Below are 17,709 nucleotides of genomic sequence, written 5' to 3' on the forward strand. Positions count from 1 at the left end.
TAGCACTGCATAGGGTTGTTGTGCCCCAAGTGCCTTGTTGAACCTCATGTCATTGGTCTCAGCCCAGCGGTCCAACCTGTTTAGATACCTTTGTAGAGCCTTCCTACCCCCCAGCAGATCTACACTTCTACCCTGCTTAGTGTCGTCTGCAAACTTGCTAAGGGTGCACTTAATGCCTTCATCCAGGTCACTGATAAAGATATTGAAGAGGACTGGACCCAGCACTAAGCCCTGAGGGACACCACTTGTGACTGGCCTCCAGCTGGAATTAACATTAAGAATGACTGAAATGTACTGAGGAGAAATGTATAGTGTCCAACAGAGTTTGAAATAAAGATTAAACACAGAATGGTGCATTCTCTCTGTTTGAGATATATTGTGATTGTAATCATGTCTCTGGTTAAGGTGCTGCCTCTGAGTACTAGGAGCTTTCTGGTTATTTGACAGTCAACTGCAAAATAGACTTATGGTCACGGATGTCTGTTGCCTGACATGTTAATCCCCTAAGTCAAGCTCATTCTATTTTAATTTAATGAAAATTTTTGTAGCTTCTATATATTCTTTTTAATTTTGTAGTTGTAGAAATATAAATGACAGTGTCGTGAGCAGTATTTCAGATGAGTTTGTCTGTATCCAAGCAAGTATTCATAAATACTAAGAAGAATTGTGAATCCAGAAAAACCCACAATCCATAGTTCATAAGCTGTATCAAGACACATTTGTAAAATACAACATAATTAAAATATTTATACAAGTTGACTGTAACAGTACTAATCTCATTTTTCAATAAAATTATTTTCTTGTATTACGTGTACTTCACTGAAAAGAAACATTATAGGAATTTTCTATCTGAAATTCAAGAACCATTTCTTCTTCTGAAGTTTGTACCTCCTCTTCCTTCCAGACTGCTAATCTCTGTTTAGATGAAATAAAGAATCCTACAAATTGAACCTGGGACATTTCTTCCCTGGTCCCCAAATAGTCTCTTGCTGAAACCTGCAATACTTCCTGTACCACAAACCTTAGTTCCAAAAGTGGGACCTAAGGAAGAGAAAATGGTATGTACAAAGGGCAGTGAAACAAAGTTGATCAAGCCAAATGAATGAGTGTGGAGAGTGAGGCCAATAGCTATAACTTCCTGCTCTCTCTCAGAGGAATGGTGATGTGACCAACTAAGAGCAGAGCCTAACCTCACAATTGGACTATACGCATTATATCTTTTCTTGAGTTCTGTGCTGTATATTCTCTTGCAATAAAATCAATAATTGCACCCAATGAGTGCTATATTGAATCAGTAAACTGATAATTTTTTTGAGTATGTGGTTCTATCCGTCTTTATTCAGTATAAAATTTTAAGATAACATTTAACTTTAATTATCTGATACAAGGTGGATGGTGGAATCTCATCCTACGTAAATGAGGGATTTATCTTTCAGAATCTAAAAATTAAATAGGGAACTCAGTTTCTAGCCAGTGATTAGTTTATGTGGTGTGCATTTAAAGGAATATTCATCAGTCAGATATGAAGAATATTATCAGAATCTGAATTACTTCTAAAACAGCAGCGGCTTTCTTAATGCTTTCACTGGAGTTGACTGTTTTGTCATCCTACAGATTTCCAGCTCAGGGACTTACAGAATTTGACAGAAAGCCATGTTACTCTGCATCTGGCATAATGTCCATTTGATTCCTGCTGCTGAGTCTTACAATTTCCATGTCCAAACTCATATCTAATTAATCCATTAATGCTGTTTTTGAACTTCTGGTTGCTTCTTAATGGGCTGCTTTTGCTGAAGTCTGACAGCAATTTCGGTTTTCCTTCATTGATGGAAAACCTAGATTTTTAGAAGTAAAGATAAAAAAAAAATAGTTTGTATTTCTGAGCCAGACTGATGTGTCGTACTTATTGTACAGTTTACTTAAATAACTGTTATCTAGACTCCAACTACTGCCAACTGCTGCTTCTAGAATATTAAGCTTTGTATGATGCTTATTCAGCATGTCATTCCAAATTTTTGGCGTTGCTACCTCCTTGTTAAATATCACTTTGCCTTAAAAGCATGTTAATGTCTTGAAGACAATGAACAATTTGGCAGAAAATAAGTTTTCTGACTGATTTGGGGACCCTGCATAATCTACTTGATGTCTAAGATCATTCAAACCTATTAGACTAGCTATTTTAAAATTAGGATTTGTTTCTCTTTGAATTTTGAGATCTCTCCTTGGGAGTTCCATTTAAATGTAAACATATATTTTCCCCTTTAGCAGTAGCCTGTGAGCTATAATGGTAGAGCCTTTTTGCATTTTTATGTTTAGTTTTATTGTAAAGAGCCTTGGGATGCATTTGCATGAAAGGCACTATATAAGCTCATTTTGAATTGCATTGTATTGTATTGTATTGTGACAAGTGCAATAATCACCAGGTTTCCTATCCATTAAAGAACTAATTTCACAGCTCACTAATTATGTGAATGGGAAGGGGAAATAGGTCTTTTTTCTCCAAGGTATATCGAGCAGATTGTATAGTGTTCATTTCCACCAGCTAACTCTAAGGTCCTTTCTCTTTCTTTTTTTTCCTTTTGGTTCCAGTGCTTGCCTCTGTTTATCAAATAGAACAGGAGAGATTGTCAGTTTCTTGTACTGCATGACAGTGTGTACGGAGAGGCTGTCTTGGCCCTTTGCTAATACAACATTATTGAACACATACCAAATCTAAACAGCCTATGTATTTAGGGTGGGACATGAAAGCCATTAAAAACAACGTGCATTTTACTGCAATAATAATTTGCCTCTGATTTATAGCAGATACCGCTTAGACCTGTCATAGGGATTTAAACTGACACCATAAAATGTTATTAATGAATCAGCTGGGTACCTTTGGGACTGTATCTAGCCTGTAATCGCAAACCAGAGAAACATTACATCCTTACCCTGTGCATTTTCCTTCACAGGTAAGGTTTTACTACTTTGCTAACCAGTATTTAATTTCACCTCACTCGTGGAAAAATGGCTTCAATCAAATATTCATACAGTGATTTATATAGCCTCCTAATGCTGTCACATGTTTTTAATTTGCATTCACGGTTCTGATTTCATTCCAATTTCAGACGGATGCAGCACTAATGTATGATGCAGTTCATGTGGTGTCAGTGGCCGTCCAGCAGTTCCCACAGATGACTGTCAGCTCACTACAGTGTAATCGCCACAAACCATGGCGCTTTGGGACCCGCTTTATGAGTCTCATTAAGGAGGTAAGTCACTAATAAAGTTTCCTGCCTTATTACTTTCCTTTATTCCAACTCCATTTTCTTCTTTTCCCACTCTACTTGAATTCTGCCTTTTTTTTTTTTAATAGATGAGTATCTCCCAGCTTGCTATGTGTAAAAAGATGAGCAGGCAAGACATCGGTTTTATCTGAAAACAGGTTCCTGATGTATTAGTTGGACAAAAGAAATAAAACTTCTGTTTGTAGATAGTTGGAACTTTTTTCACATAACCCCCAAACCCCTGAAATCCCAAACCTCAGACTCTCCAGAGTCAAGAGAAGAGCAATGAATCTGGTGAAGGGACTGGAGAACAGGCCTTATGAGGAACAGCTGAGAGAGCTGGGGTTGTTTAGCCTGGAGAAGAGGAGGCTGAGGGGAGACCTCACTGCTCTCTACAACTACCTGAAAGGAGGTTGTGGAAAGGAGGGTGATGGCTTCTTCTCCCAAGTGACAGGGGACAGGACAAGAGGGAATGGCCTCAAGCTCTGCCAGGGGAGATTTAGGCTGGACATTAGGAAAAAATTTTTCACAGAAGCGGTCATTGGGCACTGGCAGAGGCTGCCCAGGGAGGTGGTTGATTCACCTTCCCTGGAGGTGTTTAAGGCATGGGTGGGCAAGGTGCTAAGGGGCATGGTTTAGTGTTTGATAGGAATGGTAGGACTCGATGATCCTGTGGGTCTCTTCCAACCTGGTTATTCTATGATTCTATGATTCTCAGCAACTAAATATTGGCATAAGTTCAAAGGGGCCAAGAATGAACCTGGTTTTAATTTTTTTTATAATTTTTTTTTGCTACAATGAATTAATATTTGTGGCCTTGGTGTCCTAGTATGCTGTTTAGATACTGATAGTGATTTAAAGTAAAGTTAGGAGATTTAACATGCTAAAGGTAAACATGGTAGAGTATTCAAGTCTCCTGTACTGTAAGTAACTCCTACTGTTTCTCATTTTAGGTAAATTATTTAGATAGAATGAATAACTGAAGTTCTAGTTTTGACAGAAGTAAAATTCATTCATTTGGGGCAAAAAAAAAAATAAAGTGGAGGTATTTATTTAGAGAAATTGCTTTTTTTTTTTTTCCTTCTCCATAGGCCCATTGGGAAGGCCTCACAGGCAGGATAACTTTCAACAAAACCAATGGCTTAAGGACAGATTTTGATTTAGATGTTATCAGCCTCAAGGAAGAAGGTCTTGAAAAGGTATGTAAGATGTTTACCTTCAAAGTGATGGGGTAAAAACCCCAAATCCCATCTCCTAGAACCAGTAGCTTTCTTTTTTTAGTAACATTTCATGTATTACAAAAAATATCTACCTGTTCTCAATTTGATATCTTGTTTCAAAGTCTTCTAGTAAAAGCTGTTATCTTGATTTCTGACAGTTTATAGCCTCTTAGCTGTGTGCTTCTAGCCGCATTTTTAGATTCAAGAGGACTGGGGAAGAGTGAATAGATGGACCTGGAGTCGTGCATTAATATACTTATTCTTCAGTCTATCATTTGTTTAGTTTTAGTTGATTCCAATCACATTGCCTGTTCTTATGTGTGAAGCTGTGGGTATGTGTATTAGTGTTTTCTTTAAATCTTACCAATTCAGGAAGAATTACCTCAAACAAGATGAAATAAAAAAGATTCATTCTGGCAATTTTCTGTCTTTTAAGAGGGAACTTTGATTCTCTTCCTGGAAATCCCTACGAGGTTGCTGAGCAAACTATATAAATATTCGGTGAAAAATTACTCTAATCAGCACTCTCCATCCTAGATAAAGGTCCAAGGATGCATCATAATTATTGATAAATATTCTACTATATGAAACTCTGAATTTTTTTTTAAAAATATTGTCCATATAAACTATGTGCATTTTTCCATATTCAGATTTTGAATTATTATCCATTCTGATTAACAGGTCTGATATTTTTACTTCATTTTTATTTTTTGGCAAGTACTATTTTCCTAGAGTATTACTCTTTCACAATATCAAATAAGGTAACTGTGTTACCTTAGAAATTTTAGTGATATTTTTGTACTGAAGCTGAACCTCATGGAAGAGATCAATCCAGTTTCAATTACATGAAGAAACAGCAGGGACAGGCTTAAATTCCAGTCTTTATCACTTTTTATTATTCTCCTCTTCTTTGGTTTTCTTCAAAGTAAAGTAAACACTATAATTACCATAATTAACAGAGTATTACAACTAAAAGTTCTCAATCCCTTTACAATGTCTTAATTATGGTCAAACTGTAAGATTGAACATTTTAGATTTCCTAAAAACCTTTTAAGTTACCAAATGACATAGTACTAAAAGAGTAACTGCAGAATTTTTTTTTGGTAGTAAGCTTTGGTTTCAGTACTTTAAAATGATGTGTTAGATGTTATTTATTGTATTTCTGAGACATCCTGGTTCCCCTTTCTTCTCTTTGTGATTTCTTTTGTCAGTTTATAAGGTACTGAGTGTCTAAAATTAAAGAATCATAGCCATTTAAAAGACTTCTTGGAACTGAGTGTTATGCAATGAAGAAAGATAAAATGTTGCTTTTTTGTGGAACAGAAAATCAGAGAAAAAGAGAACAAACTTGTCTTTGCTCTGTTACAGCTTCTGCTTTATTCTCTGTTTTAGAAATGAATCTCTTTTTATTTAACCCATACTGAATTGTATCCCAAACTTACTTGGCAGCCAAACTGCAGGAAATCCTTTAGAAGTCTATGAATGTTTTCTCAGGAATTTGTTTGAAAGATTATTTTTTTTAAATATATGTTCATGTATATACATCTATACATACCTACCTATATATATATATGAGCAATAAAACTTCAAAGAACTCTTTAATTACCTACTAGATTTAATTTAAAAATATCTTTACCTTATATTATAAATATCGCTCAGTATTTGAAATGATGTGTAAAATCCTTTCTAAAAACAAACAAGAAATATTTGTGGAGAATTTTTAGACAGTGGAGTAGTACAAACATACTGACATCTGAAAATAGATAGTCATATTTACTGCTTGACATTTTAGTTATAGCGATGAAATTGCAGATGAATGATGTAATCATAAGCCTTATCAATTAGGACCTGAGATTGTTCTTCTCCTGAATCTTGAAGGATCACCTTGGAACTACTAACTTAGATAAAAATCCTATTCACTTTACTGGAATAAGAATTTCAATGTCTAAAATGTCTTAAGAGCTACATCTTGAACGTTTATCTGCAAATCAATTAAGTTACTACATTTAACCCACTTTCAGACTTCCCCATTGCATTTTCACCAGAACATCTTTTTGCTCTGCCGTTCTCTCTGACCACAGAAAATGGTAAATCCTTCTCTATAGACAATGCTCTTTGCTGATTTTCCATCCAACTTTTAAGTTATCTTCAGCTGTGGTTTGTCCTGAAGAATGAAAGTTAAATGGAAAATTAAGTATTCGGAGTAGCTTTAGATATTCTATGCATCATTTTTACTCTTAATGTTATGCTTCACAAAATACACTTTAAGATATTTTGAATTGTGTTTTAAAGAAGCAGTCTTGTCATGATAGAATAATGAAATGGGGTTTAATAACACATATTAGCAATCTTTTTTTTTCCTGTAGCTATTTATTTTTTTAATTGATTTTTTTATTGATGCTACAATATAACTAATGGTCAATTCACACAGTTTTTTACTGTTTTATAGGTTGGAACTTGGGATCCATTGAGTGGTCTTAACATGACTGAGAATCAGAAAGGAAAACCAGCAAACGTCACAGATTCCCTGTCCAATCGCTCTTTAATTGTTACTACCATCTTGGTAAGGAATTACATTTGAATTATGCTATACTAATTAGAACAGTAATGAACACTTAGTAGTATATGTTACAGTTACTTAGAAACTACTGTGTCATGAATGAATTTGAGTTGTTAAGATAGTCATGGATATTTACTGTCATCTAAACAGTAAGTAAATTATCCTAATTTTAGAGTTACGTCAGCTGGTTAGTAATTTCACTTTCCTTCTTATTGACCAAAATCTTTGCTTCCTTCACAAAGCTATTTAGTTCAGAATCACATGAAAGGACAAAAGATGTTTGTTTTAAAAAATGATTTTGCTATTATCCTGGCAATATTATCCAGCTTAATTTATATCTTTCAATTCCTAATGTAACACCATAATATTACCTCTAAGGAAGGTACACACTAGTTAACGTTTATTTTCATCATTGTTATTATTTGATTATTAAGGATGAAATTTTTAATTATACAGAAATGTAATTGAGATGTCATTTCAAATAGATCAGAAATAACTTCTTTTTCATTGCCATTGTGGACAAATTCACAGTGGGGAATGAGGTATTTTTTACTTATAATCACATCTATTTAATTATGTAAAAATAAATGTTCTCTGATTTCCTCACTAGTATTTTGAAATAGTAATATTAATTTCAACACGAATGAAATACTTACAAGAAATGTGTCTGCTGTGTTTGTCTTCTGCCACCATTATTGGTGGCAGATATCAAACAAATTTAATTTCCCAACAGTTTTTTCTCTAATAAGGAGATTTTACCAACATATATTTTGACATATAAAGCTAGAATGAATTTTCACAGGTACGTAGATACAAATGCCAGTGCGCTTCTAACATCTTATGTAATATAACTTTTTGTTCATTTATACTGTCTGTTTTGAGGATTTAAAAATTATAGAAAATTCTGATTTTTTTCATTCTTTTATACCGTTAAGTGAAAAAAATGCATATGTGATACATAATTGTAAAATGATTGACTCACTTTCACACATAAACTCAAGTTTTGCTAAAATAGCATAATTTTACCACCATTTTCTCTTGTACTATTAATTACAGTTTATAAATATATAATCTCATGGATTTCTTTTTTATGAAATATAAATAAACCTCTTCCAGTCCCTTAAAGTAGCAACATATTTTCTAGAGTAATAGTATGACTTTTTCTTTCCCACTGGTCTTCACAAATTTTCAAATTTTGTGCATATAAGAGCTACTGCATTACAAAGAAATGTTAATTAATAATTCTAGTTGACTCCCTTATACTCCTGTTATGTTGTATCCTCATATCCTGCCTAATATATTCCTTGAAGTATTCCACTGATTTACAACTATGTTTCACAGTCTTGCTAATTGCTTCCTAGGTTTACTGCTTTCCAGAATATAGTCTTAACTCTGTTAGTGACCTTTTCCTTTAATTACCCAGTACTCAACTAGCCTTTGTAGCCTCTGCATACTTCACTAGGAATCACTGCATGCTTGTTTCCAGATCCATGATAACAATACTGGGGCAAGGATCAATCCTTGCAAGATTTCATAAGAAACACTCAATAACTTGGGTTGTTCCAAGTTTATTTATGCTTGAACATATATCCATTGATGAAGGGTGAGTTCAGATGTTGTATGAATCATATTGATTTTGTATAGTGATACTTACACTTGCATGATTTTCTTGAAATAATGATCTGAAGAAAAGATAGAATGCACAAATATAAATAGCAGTGCTATTGATAAGCCCTGATTTTTGGATTGGTGGAGCTCATAAAAGTAGATTCTGGAAACTTATGATAGCAGCTGTGTTCTGTAATCAAGGATACCTTGCCTCTTAAGGGATAACTTGTGTTTAGTCATGTTTTATAAACATCTGTTCCTTTTGCACATATCTAAGTAAAATAAAATAAAAAAAGAAATATGAGGACTTCTAATTGGTGTTACAAGTTGCTCTATTATAACTGCTCTTTATACATCTGTTACTGTTCAGTGAAAGTTTTGGTGACTGCAATAACTCCTTCCAGCTATGAAGGCATTGCAAGAGTGGTACTTAGATATTGGAATGAACCAAAAATTGATCTGGTACAAAAAACGTGTACTAGCTTACTTTTGTAGCTCGGTCTTTTTGTGCTTAATAAATACATTTCTGTTGAACACAAAGAATATTACTGAATATTCATTTTGTAGCAATGCAATGGAACCTAATGAAGTTCAGAAAAGGAAATTGTAGGCTTTTGCACCTCAGGAGGAGCAACCAGTACAAGTTACGGGTCGACTGACCGGAAAGCAGATCTATGAAGAAGGACCTGGAAGTCCTGGTAAACAACAATGAGCCAGCAACATACCTTTGGGACAAGAAAGCCAGCAATATCCACAGGTGCATCAAGAATAATGTAGCAAGCAGGTCAAGGGAGGTTATCCTTCCCCTTTACTCTGCCCTAGTGAGACCCCATTTGGAGTACTGTGTCCATTTCTGGGCTCCCTACTTCAAGAAAGACAAGGAACTAGTGGAGAGAGTCCAGCAGAGGACCACAGAGATGGTCAGGGGACTGGAACACCTCTTCTACGAGGAGAGTCTGAGTGAACTTGGTCTGTTTATCTTGGAAAAGAGAAAATTAAGAGGAAACCTTATTGGTGCTTGTAACTATCTAAGAGGCAGGTGTCAAGAGGATGGGGCCAGTCTTTTCTTAATGGTGCTCAATGACAAGATGAGGGGCAATGAATACAAACTGGAACATGGGAAATTCAACTTCAAGATGGGGAAAAACTTCTTTACTGTGAGGGTGATGGAGCATTGGAACAGGCTGCCCAGGAGAGGCATGGAGTCTCTTTCTCCAGACATATTCAAAACTCATCTGGACATATTCCTGTGCAACCTGCTGTAGGCGAACCTACTTTAGCCAAAGGGTCAGACTAGATGATCTGCAGAGATCCCTTCCAACCCCTACCATTTCGTAATCTGTGAACAACGTAAAATACTACAGCTCCTAAAACCATATTTTCTTCTTCATTGCTTTTCTTTTCTCTCCTTTTCTTCAGTCTTGAAAATACCACTTAAAAAAAAGACAATTCTCTTGTTTAAGCTGGTCTTGTATTTTCTACCATGCTGATTTTTCACTTTAACAATTCCCTATGATAGTTTGTAGTATAATGCCATCTATAGAATCTTGACCAGTTTACTCTGTAGTTTGCTTTCACACTCACTTTTCCTTAAAGATATCAGTATTTCCTTCATATTTAATTCTCTTTTCTGAAATTCTGAATATCTTTTTCCTCCTTTGTAATGTATTATTAAGATCTTCAATTGTGAGTGTACACTGCGTTTTCAGTAGTGGCTGAGTCTACTGCAGGTGAAAAACTATTAACAGGCAAAATAATAAAATACTATTCATAAGTTCATCTAGTGTAGGTAAGGATGGAACTCTGTGATCTTTTTTATCTTGAATTCTCAGTAATACATGTCCTAGATAATAATCCGAAACATTATTCCTTGGTTTATGAGCAATTCAGTAGCTCTATTACAAAAAGAGGTCAGAGTTTCCAAGACTTCTGAGAAGTCTACTGTCACGTAGTTTTGGTGAAAAAGCATGTCTAATCAGCTTTTTAGGGTGGGGAACATTTGAAGAAATTACAATACTAAGAAAGAATTCTGTTTGTATCAATTATAAGCATAGCTTTGGTTATCTCAATATTTTTGACATTATTACTTAATTTTATTTTAATGCCAACTGCATTGGAACTTGGTAATTTCTTCTGAAATTAAAATTCTGCATTCTGAATATTCCATGTAAAAGAAAAAACAAAACATTTCAAGTTCATTAGTAAGACATTCTTATAATTTGAAATTATCTTATAATTTTATGATTTACAAGCTATATCAGAGGCATGATTTTGTTTTCCTTTAGTTTTTAGATATAAATACCTAAATATTTTTATTCTTGAACATATTTTACCTTTACATTTGAAGCTTTTTAACTCTGGAATTAAATTTTCATATTTATATATGTAAATGCCTAACATTTGTTTGTTTATGCTAAATTGCTTACCAGTCTGTATATCTTATCATACAGGTTATTTTTCACAGTTTGGCTGAAATGGATGTTCCTTTCTTTCTTTTCCCTTATCACTTTTGTGTGCTTTTCTGTATCTGCCTAGATCAAAACCCTGAAAAGCTCACAGCTGTCAAGCTTTCTTTGAGAAATACGTGAAAATTATGAAAAGTATGTGATAATCTCAAACATAGCAGGTTTTTGTTCCTTCAACTTTGAAATGTGAAATTACTTTTTTTTACTATACATCCCCCAAAAAATGTTCAAATACTTTAGAATCAGGAATAATTGTAATGTATTTTCAAAAGAATTTTATTCTTATTATACTTATTATATTTATTCAAAGTATAATATCTCTACGCTGTGTTTTATTTATTAATGCTGCTTTTTCAGATGTGTAGAAATCTGATGCTATATAAGTGCCTTTTTTTTCAGACTGAAGATATAAAAAATCAAGCAAAGCCCAGAGTTTTAGAACTTTTGATTATTTTTCTTTAGGGATATAATTTTTCATTTTGCATACTTTTATTTTAAATTTATACCTAAAAATAATAACTACTTTTTATCTTTATAAAGATTGGTCACTGATCTCTTGTACACAGAACTGCAGATTTGTAATAGTTTAAATTTTAATATTTTTGGTATATTTTGAGGAAATAGAGCTGATGCAGGTGTTTTCTGATAATTACTAGTGCATCCTTCTGGAATGAGTCAGGCAATACCTAAATTTTGGAATATTAATAATTCAATACTATTTTGTTCATGCTAATGTTATAGCCCTAGATTACTCTTTCTTTTTCATAGATCTATTTTAATTTTGTGTACTTCCATAAAATAATTGAATCTCTTCTTGTTTTGCAGAAAAATTGTAAACTTGATGTTTTTCTTTTTTTAGTGTACTCAGATGTGATAATTTTTTTCTTTGGAAGCTGAAGGAACATGCAATCCCCTACTTCTAGTTTTGGTAATTTTTTTATTCCCCCTTATATACACTTTCCTATTATTATCAGTTTGTGCCTAAGTGCCTCTCCCAGGCCTCCCATGCCCACTTCAAAATCCAGAGTCTGCACATTCCTTCCTGAACTTCATTCCAGTCCTACCTCAATTCCACTCATCTGTCTTCAGCTACAAGTGCAGTTGTAAACTGACTGATTTCCTCAAGATGTAACAGAAATGTAAAGCAAACTACTTAAATGTGTTTCAGATTTTTTTCCACTGAGAAAAGTTAATTAGTTTACTTTATAGTTTATCGTGCTCAAAAGAGTTTAAGTTGAAAATCGCCCCTGTCCTGAGATCCATCACGATGTCTGTATACTTCTATTGAGGCATTCAGACTGGAAAGGTATCCATAGGTATGCTTGGTAACAGTGTTTGTCTGTATTTTGAACATATAAGTAAGTGATGCTTATCAGAAAAAAACGATGAGGTTTGAAGGGGGTCATAGTATATGAATGAGCGCAGTGGGATCAGCACAACTTAAAGTTTGACTTAGTAGAAGAAGGTCAATAAAGCTATTTTTCTCCTGGCTGAGTGCAAATAGAAGATAGGATGGCCATGTATTTATATTTCTGGATAAATATTGAGAAATAATTTCTTTGGATTCCAAGTTTACAGCATCATCTCAAACAACTTCTTACAAATAATTCTCTAGTGCTTCACTTGCCTTCTACTGGAATGTTAGTAATAAAAATATACTTTCACATGCTGGCAAGGATCAATTTATAACTCCACTTCAGGATTTGCATTTATGAACACCATCAGGGCCATCAGTCTAGGAAAATGCTTTCTCTATTTGTTGGGTGCCTTGGATTTGCATATTTTTAGTTTGCTTGTCCCCACAGTCCTTTGAAAATTTAAGATACGTTGTAAGAAAATAATGTTTTGCTTTCCATCATAGTAAGACCTAATGCTATCTTTGATATTCTTCAGGTATTATGAAGGCAGTATGATCCAGTTTAGTATGATTCAGGTTAGTATAGTATGAAGTGTTGCAACAGTTTAATGATTTTATGTTATCGAGTCAAGTGTTTCTGCTTGAAATAGGCATCCACTCCTATCTGGTTTGCTTTACTGGAATGGAAACAGCACACATTCTTGGGATGCAACTGAATTACTTTAAAGTCTGGCAAAGTTAAGAGTAGGTTGTGATGGAATAAACCCCCCAATTTTTATATTAGGAGTCTGGCAAAAAGGAGTGAAACTGCGGAAAACAGCAAATAGGGCTTGAGTTCTTTAGACCATGATTTATCAAAGCATATTTATGAATATTATGACCCAAAAAGTCGTACTAGGGGATCTTTCATGAAATATATTAAAAGATGTCAAATGAGGATGTTCATAATTAATTTAATTATAGATAGTATAGCGGAGGTTGGCAAATTTGTTATTTTCTTCTGTCTGGCCTTAATTTCTTGGAACCATAGAATCATTGAGCTTGGAAAAGACCTTTAAAATCAAGTCCAACCCTTAACCTAGCACTGCTGAGCTGCCACTTAACCAGGTCCCTAAGCACTGTATCTATGTATCTTTTAACTGCCTCCTGGGATGGTGATTCAACTGCTTTCCTAGGCAGCCTGTTCCAATGCTAGACAACCTTTTCAGGGAAGAAATATTTCCTAATATCCAGTCTAAATCTCCTCTGGAGCAGTTTGAGGCTATTTCCCCTTGTCCCATTGCTTATTGTGAGAAGAGATCAATTACCACCTCACTATATCCTCTTCTCAGGTAGTTGTATAGAATAATAATCGTAGAATAATACAATTATTTGGGTTGGAAAGGACCTCAAAGATCATCTAGTTCTATGCCCCCTGCCATGGGCAGGGGTAGTTCCCACTAGGACAGGCTTCTCAAGGCCTCATCCAACCTGGTCTTGAACAATCCCAGGGATGAGGCATCCACAACTTCCCTGAGCAGCCTCTTCCAGTGTCTCTCTGCCCTCATCATGAAGAATTTCTTCCTAATGTCTAATCTAAATCTTCCCCCTTCCAATTTAATGTCACTCTCCCTTGTTCTATCACTGCATACCCTTGTAGAAGTCCCTCTCCACCTTTCTTGCAGGCACCCTTCAGGTACTGAAAGGCCACTACAGGGTGTCCTTGAAGCCTTTTCTTCTCCAGGCTGTTTGGACCCAACTGTCTCAGCCTGTCTTCACAGCAGAGGTGCTCCAGCCCTCCAATCATCTTAGTAGCCCTCCTATGCACCCATTCCAACAGTTTCATATCCATCTTATGGTGGGGATTCCAGAACAGGACACAGTAATACAAACTGGGGTCTTGTGAGAGTGGAGTAGAGGGGGAAGAATCACCTCCTCGACCTGCTGGCCACGTTTATTTTGATGTAGCTCACACATTTCTTTTGGTGCATCACAGGCTGGTCTTCTGGGCTGCGAGTGCACATTGCCAGATCATGTCAAGCTTCTCATCAACCAGTACCCCCAATTCCTTCTCCATAGGACTGCTTTTAATCACATCGTGCCCCTGTCCTTTATTGAAACTGCGGATTTCCCCGACCCAGATGTAGGACCTTGCAATTGGCCTTGTTGAACCTCATGTGGTTCACATAGGCCCACTTTTCCAGCTTGTCCAGGTACCCCGGATGACATCCCATCCTCAGGTCTGAAAACTACACGACTCAGCTTGGTGTCATCTGCAAACTTGCTGAGGGTGCACTTGATCTTGCCACCTATGTAATTGATGAAAATATTAAACAGCACCGGTCCCCATATGGATGCCTGAGGGACACCGCTTATCATGGATCTCCATCTGGACATCAAGCTGTTGACCACTAATCTCTGAATCTGACCATCCAATCAATTCCCTATTCACCAAACAGTCCACCTATCAAATCCATCTCTCTGCAATTTAGAGAGAAGGATGTTGTGGGGGACCGTGTCAAAGGCTTTACAGAATTCCAGATAGATTACATCCATTGCTTTTCCTGTGTTTGCTGACGTGGTCACTCCATCATAGAAAGCCGCTACATTGGTCAGCTAGGACTTGCCCTTGGTGAAGCCATACTGGCTGTCTTGAAAATCACCTTCTTGTCCTCCATGAGTTTTAGCACAGGTTCTGCGAGGATCTGTTCCATAATCTTTCCAGGCACAGAGGTGAGGTTGACAGGTCAGTAGTTCCTGGGTCATGTTTTCTACCCTTTTTTAAAATGGGCATAATGTTGCCCTTCTTCCAGTCAGCAAGGACTTCCTCTGACTGCTGTGACTTTTCAACTATCATAGAGAGTGGCTTGGTAACCACATCAGCCATTTCCCTCAGGACTCTAGGATGCATCTCATAAGGTTCCATAGACTTATGTAAGTTCAGGTTTCTGAGGTAGTCACAAACCTGGTCTTTACTCTTCCTTGTGTCCACATCTTTATTTACAGTAGTTTTAATTAGGTACTTCACAGTAATTTTTTTCAGAACAATGTTTCATTGCATTTACTTGTTTATCTGTATTGTCACTTCTTGTAATTATTTGGCTTGAGGGCACAGGGTGCTTTTTTGTATCAAGCTTCATTGAAGATACTTTAGTCTTTTAAGGCACTAAATGATTACTTGGATCTTAAAGTTTTGTAGCAAGCTGACTTGTTGATGAAACTAAGCAAGTAATTGCTCCCAACACAGGTGCTCAAGATAAATTTCTTTCTTAACTCTATGATTTTCATTACTGTTTCTCAAAGCTTTCCTTTGAAATGTTAAAAAATAAAGTAATTTCTTCCATCCATCTAAGCAAAATGTTTGTCTCCTCCTTGTTACTTACTGTTCACCCAGTATTTGTGTTATCAGGGAAAAACTTGATGTGGTTTTTTTTTCCCTTACAGGTTCATGTAAGAAAATAGGTAATTAGAAAAAAAAGCTCACTGATAAGAATCACAGATATATAATGAGTAGACACCTAGAATGGTGTTAACACTTCGCTCTTCAGAGCAACTTTGTATGTATTAAAGACTTCTATCACTTCCATCTTAGTCTGTTCTTCCTTAATTTAAACAACCTATATTCTATCAATCTTTCCTCATCTTATTTTTTAAACCTTGGTTCATGATTCTCTTGAACTGCAGTATTCAATACTGGATGGAATACAGCAACTGAAACATTAATAGTGTTAAAAATATTTAATTATAGAGTAATTTCAGTGGGAAGAGACCACTACCGGTCCTACGGTCCCAGTTCCTGCTCAATGCAGATCCAAGCAGGTCAGTCTGTTTTTTTCTTGGTTAATGATTTAATATGGTTTAGTCCAGTACACGATTCCTTATAATATCTAGGCTTTAATTTTACAGAATTGCTACCTAATTAGCTCCTTTCCTCTATTATTCATCTGAAGTGTGGAAATATTAATTAATTCCTTTTGAATGGTATTTTTTAAATTACTCTTCTGTTTTTCTGAAACTTACGATTTTGAATTCTGATCCTGCCCCATTGAAGGGTGAATACACATCCAATTAGTATCATTTGTGTTCAAGGATAAGAGGAAATACTTAAATGTACCCTATAAAGGAATATCACATATTATAACTTTCCAGGCTGATAACGAATCTTTCAGTGAAGTACATATTTCTAAAGAGTCAATTTTTCTTTATGTTTTCAGGTAGAACAGGAACACTTTGCATATAACATGTCATGATGACTTTCTTCAGCATCTTATTTTTCCATATTCTCTTTAGCTTTAGGTTCACATAAATGAAAGAGATTTATAATTTTATTAGGATGGAAATATTGTTTTTTTCCAAGTTCAAGGACTCATTGAAATTATCTTTCCCTTCTGTGATCTAAACACTCTTGCATCAATGTCTTGTGTTACTTTTGTACATTATCTGATGAACATTAGCTTTTTTTTCCAGAGAAGATAGGCATAGGAATATCATCCAACTGATTGTCTTTCTAATGTTATTTCATGGGTTTGAATTTCTGCTGGGAAACTAGTGATGAACTAGTTCTTAGAATTACCTTTTATCATTATTTCTAGAATGGTGTTTCTTTATCCTTAATATTGATTGCTAATTATATTGGTTTTTTTTTCTTAGCATTTATGCATTTGTCCCTGCCTAAGTTTTCTCCTAATGATTTTATTTTTCTGTTTGTCCTTCATGTTCAGAGATACATTTCACTTCCTCCATACATACTTCTCTGAGTTCATTTGTGAATTCATGTTTGAATCTTTTTTCTTTTTATTCTACCTTTCCTGTGTTTTGTCTTTGCATAGCTTTTGTTTGGCCAGTAGTATGCTTTCTTTAAGGAACTCTCACCTGAAACCCTGTTTTACTTACAACTGTTTTCTATGAGATATTTCATATCAGTCCTCTGAGTTTATTAACGACTGTTTTCATATGTAGTTTCTATTCTGTCAGTGTCTTTGTTTCTCAAGAATTATTCAACAATCCTTGTAATTTAAGTAGCTTTCAAATTTCATGTTTTAAGTCAGATCTTTATTCTTGTTAATACTGCATTTAGAAGAGCTCTTGAGTCCGTGAGCCATTTGCCTATATATTGTTTGAAAAGCTTCTGTCAAAACATCCTAGTATTTTCTCCAAACAATTAATTTCGTGTTGTATTCTTTCTTAATGATATGAAAATAAGTGGTGTGTTTTTTAAAAAATACGGCTGTAACCTTTTTAATTTCAAAAAGAG

At 35.1% G+C, this 17,709-nt stretch overlaps 1 protein-coding gene across 2 annotated transcripts in view; it reads left to right on the forward strand.

The window, feature by feature from the left end:
• Positions 1-17,709, forward strand: part of LOC138717798 (glutamate receptor ionotropic, kainate 2) — a 384,533-nt gene that overhangs the window by 211,524 nt on the left and 155,300 nt on the right. For both annotated transcript variants that reach the window (XM_069851637.1, XM_069851638.1), the window contains exons 7-9: positions 3,108-3,251; positions 4,358-4,465; positions 6,936-7,049. In XM_069851637.1, the coding sequence (XP_069707738.1) occupies positions 3,108-3,251; positions 4,358-4,465; positions 6,936-7,049 (366 nt within the window). The remainder of the gene's footprint in view (positions 1-3,107; positions 3,252-4,357; positions 4,466-6,935; positions 7,050-17,709) is intronic.

This window comes from Phaenicophaeus curvirostris, chromosome 2, assembly GCF_032191515.1.
Source record: "Phaenicophaeus curvirostris isolate KB17595 chromosome 2, BPBGC_Pcur_1.0, whole genome shotgun sequence".
NCBI classification, from domain to species: Eukaryota; Metazoa; Chordata; class Aves; order Cuculiformes; family Cuculidae; genus Phaenicophaeus; species Phaenicophaeus curvirostris.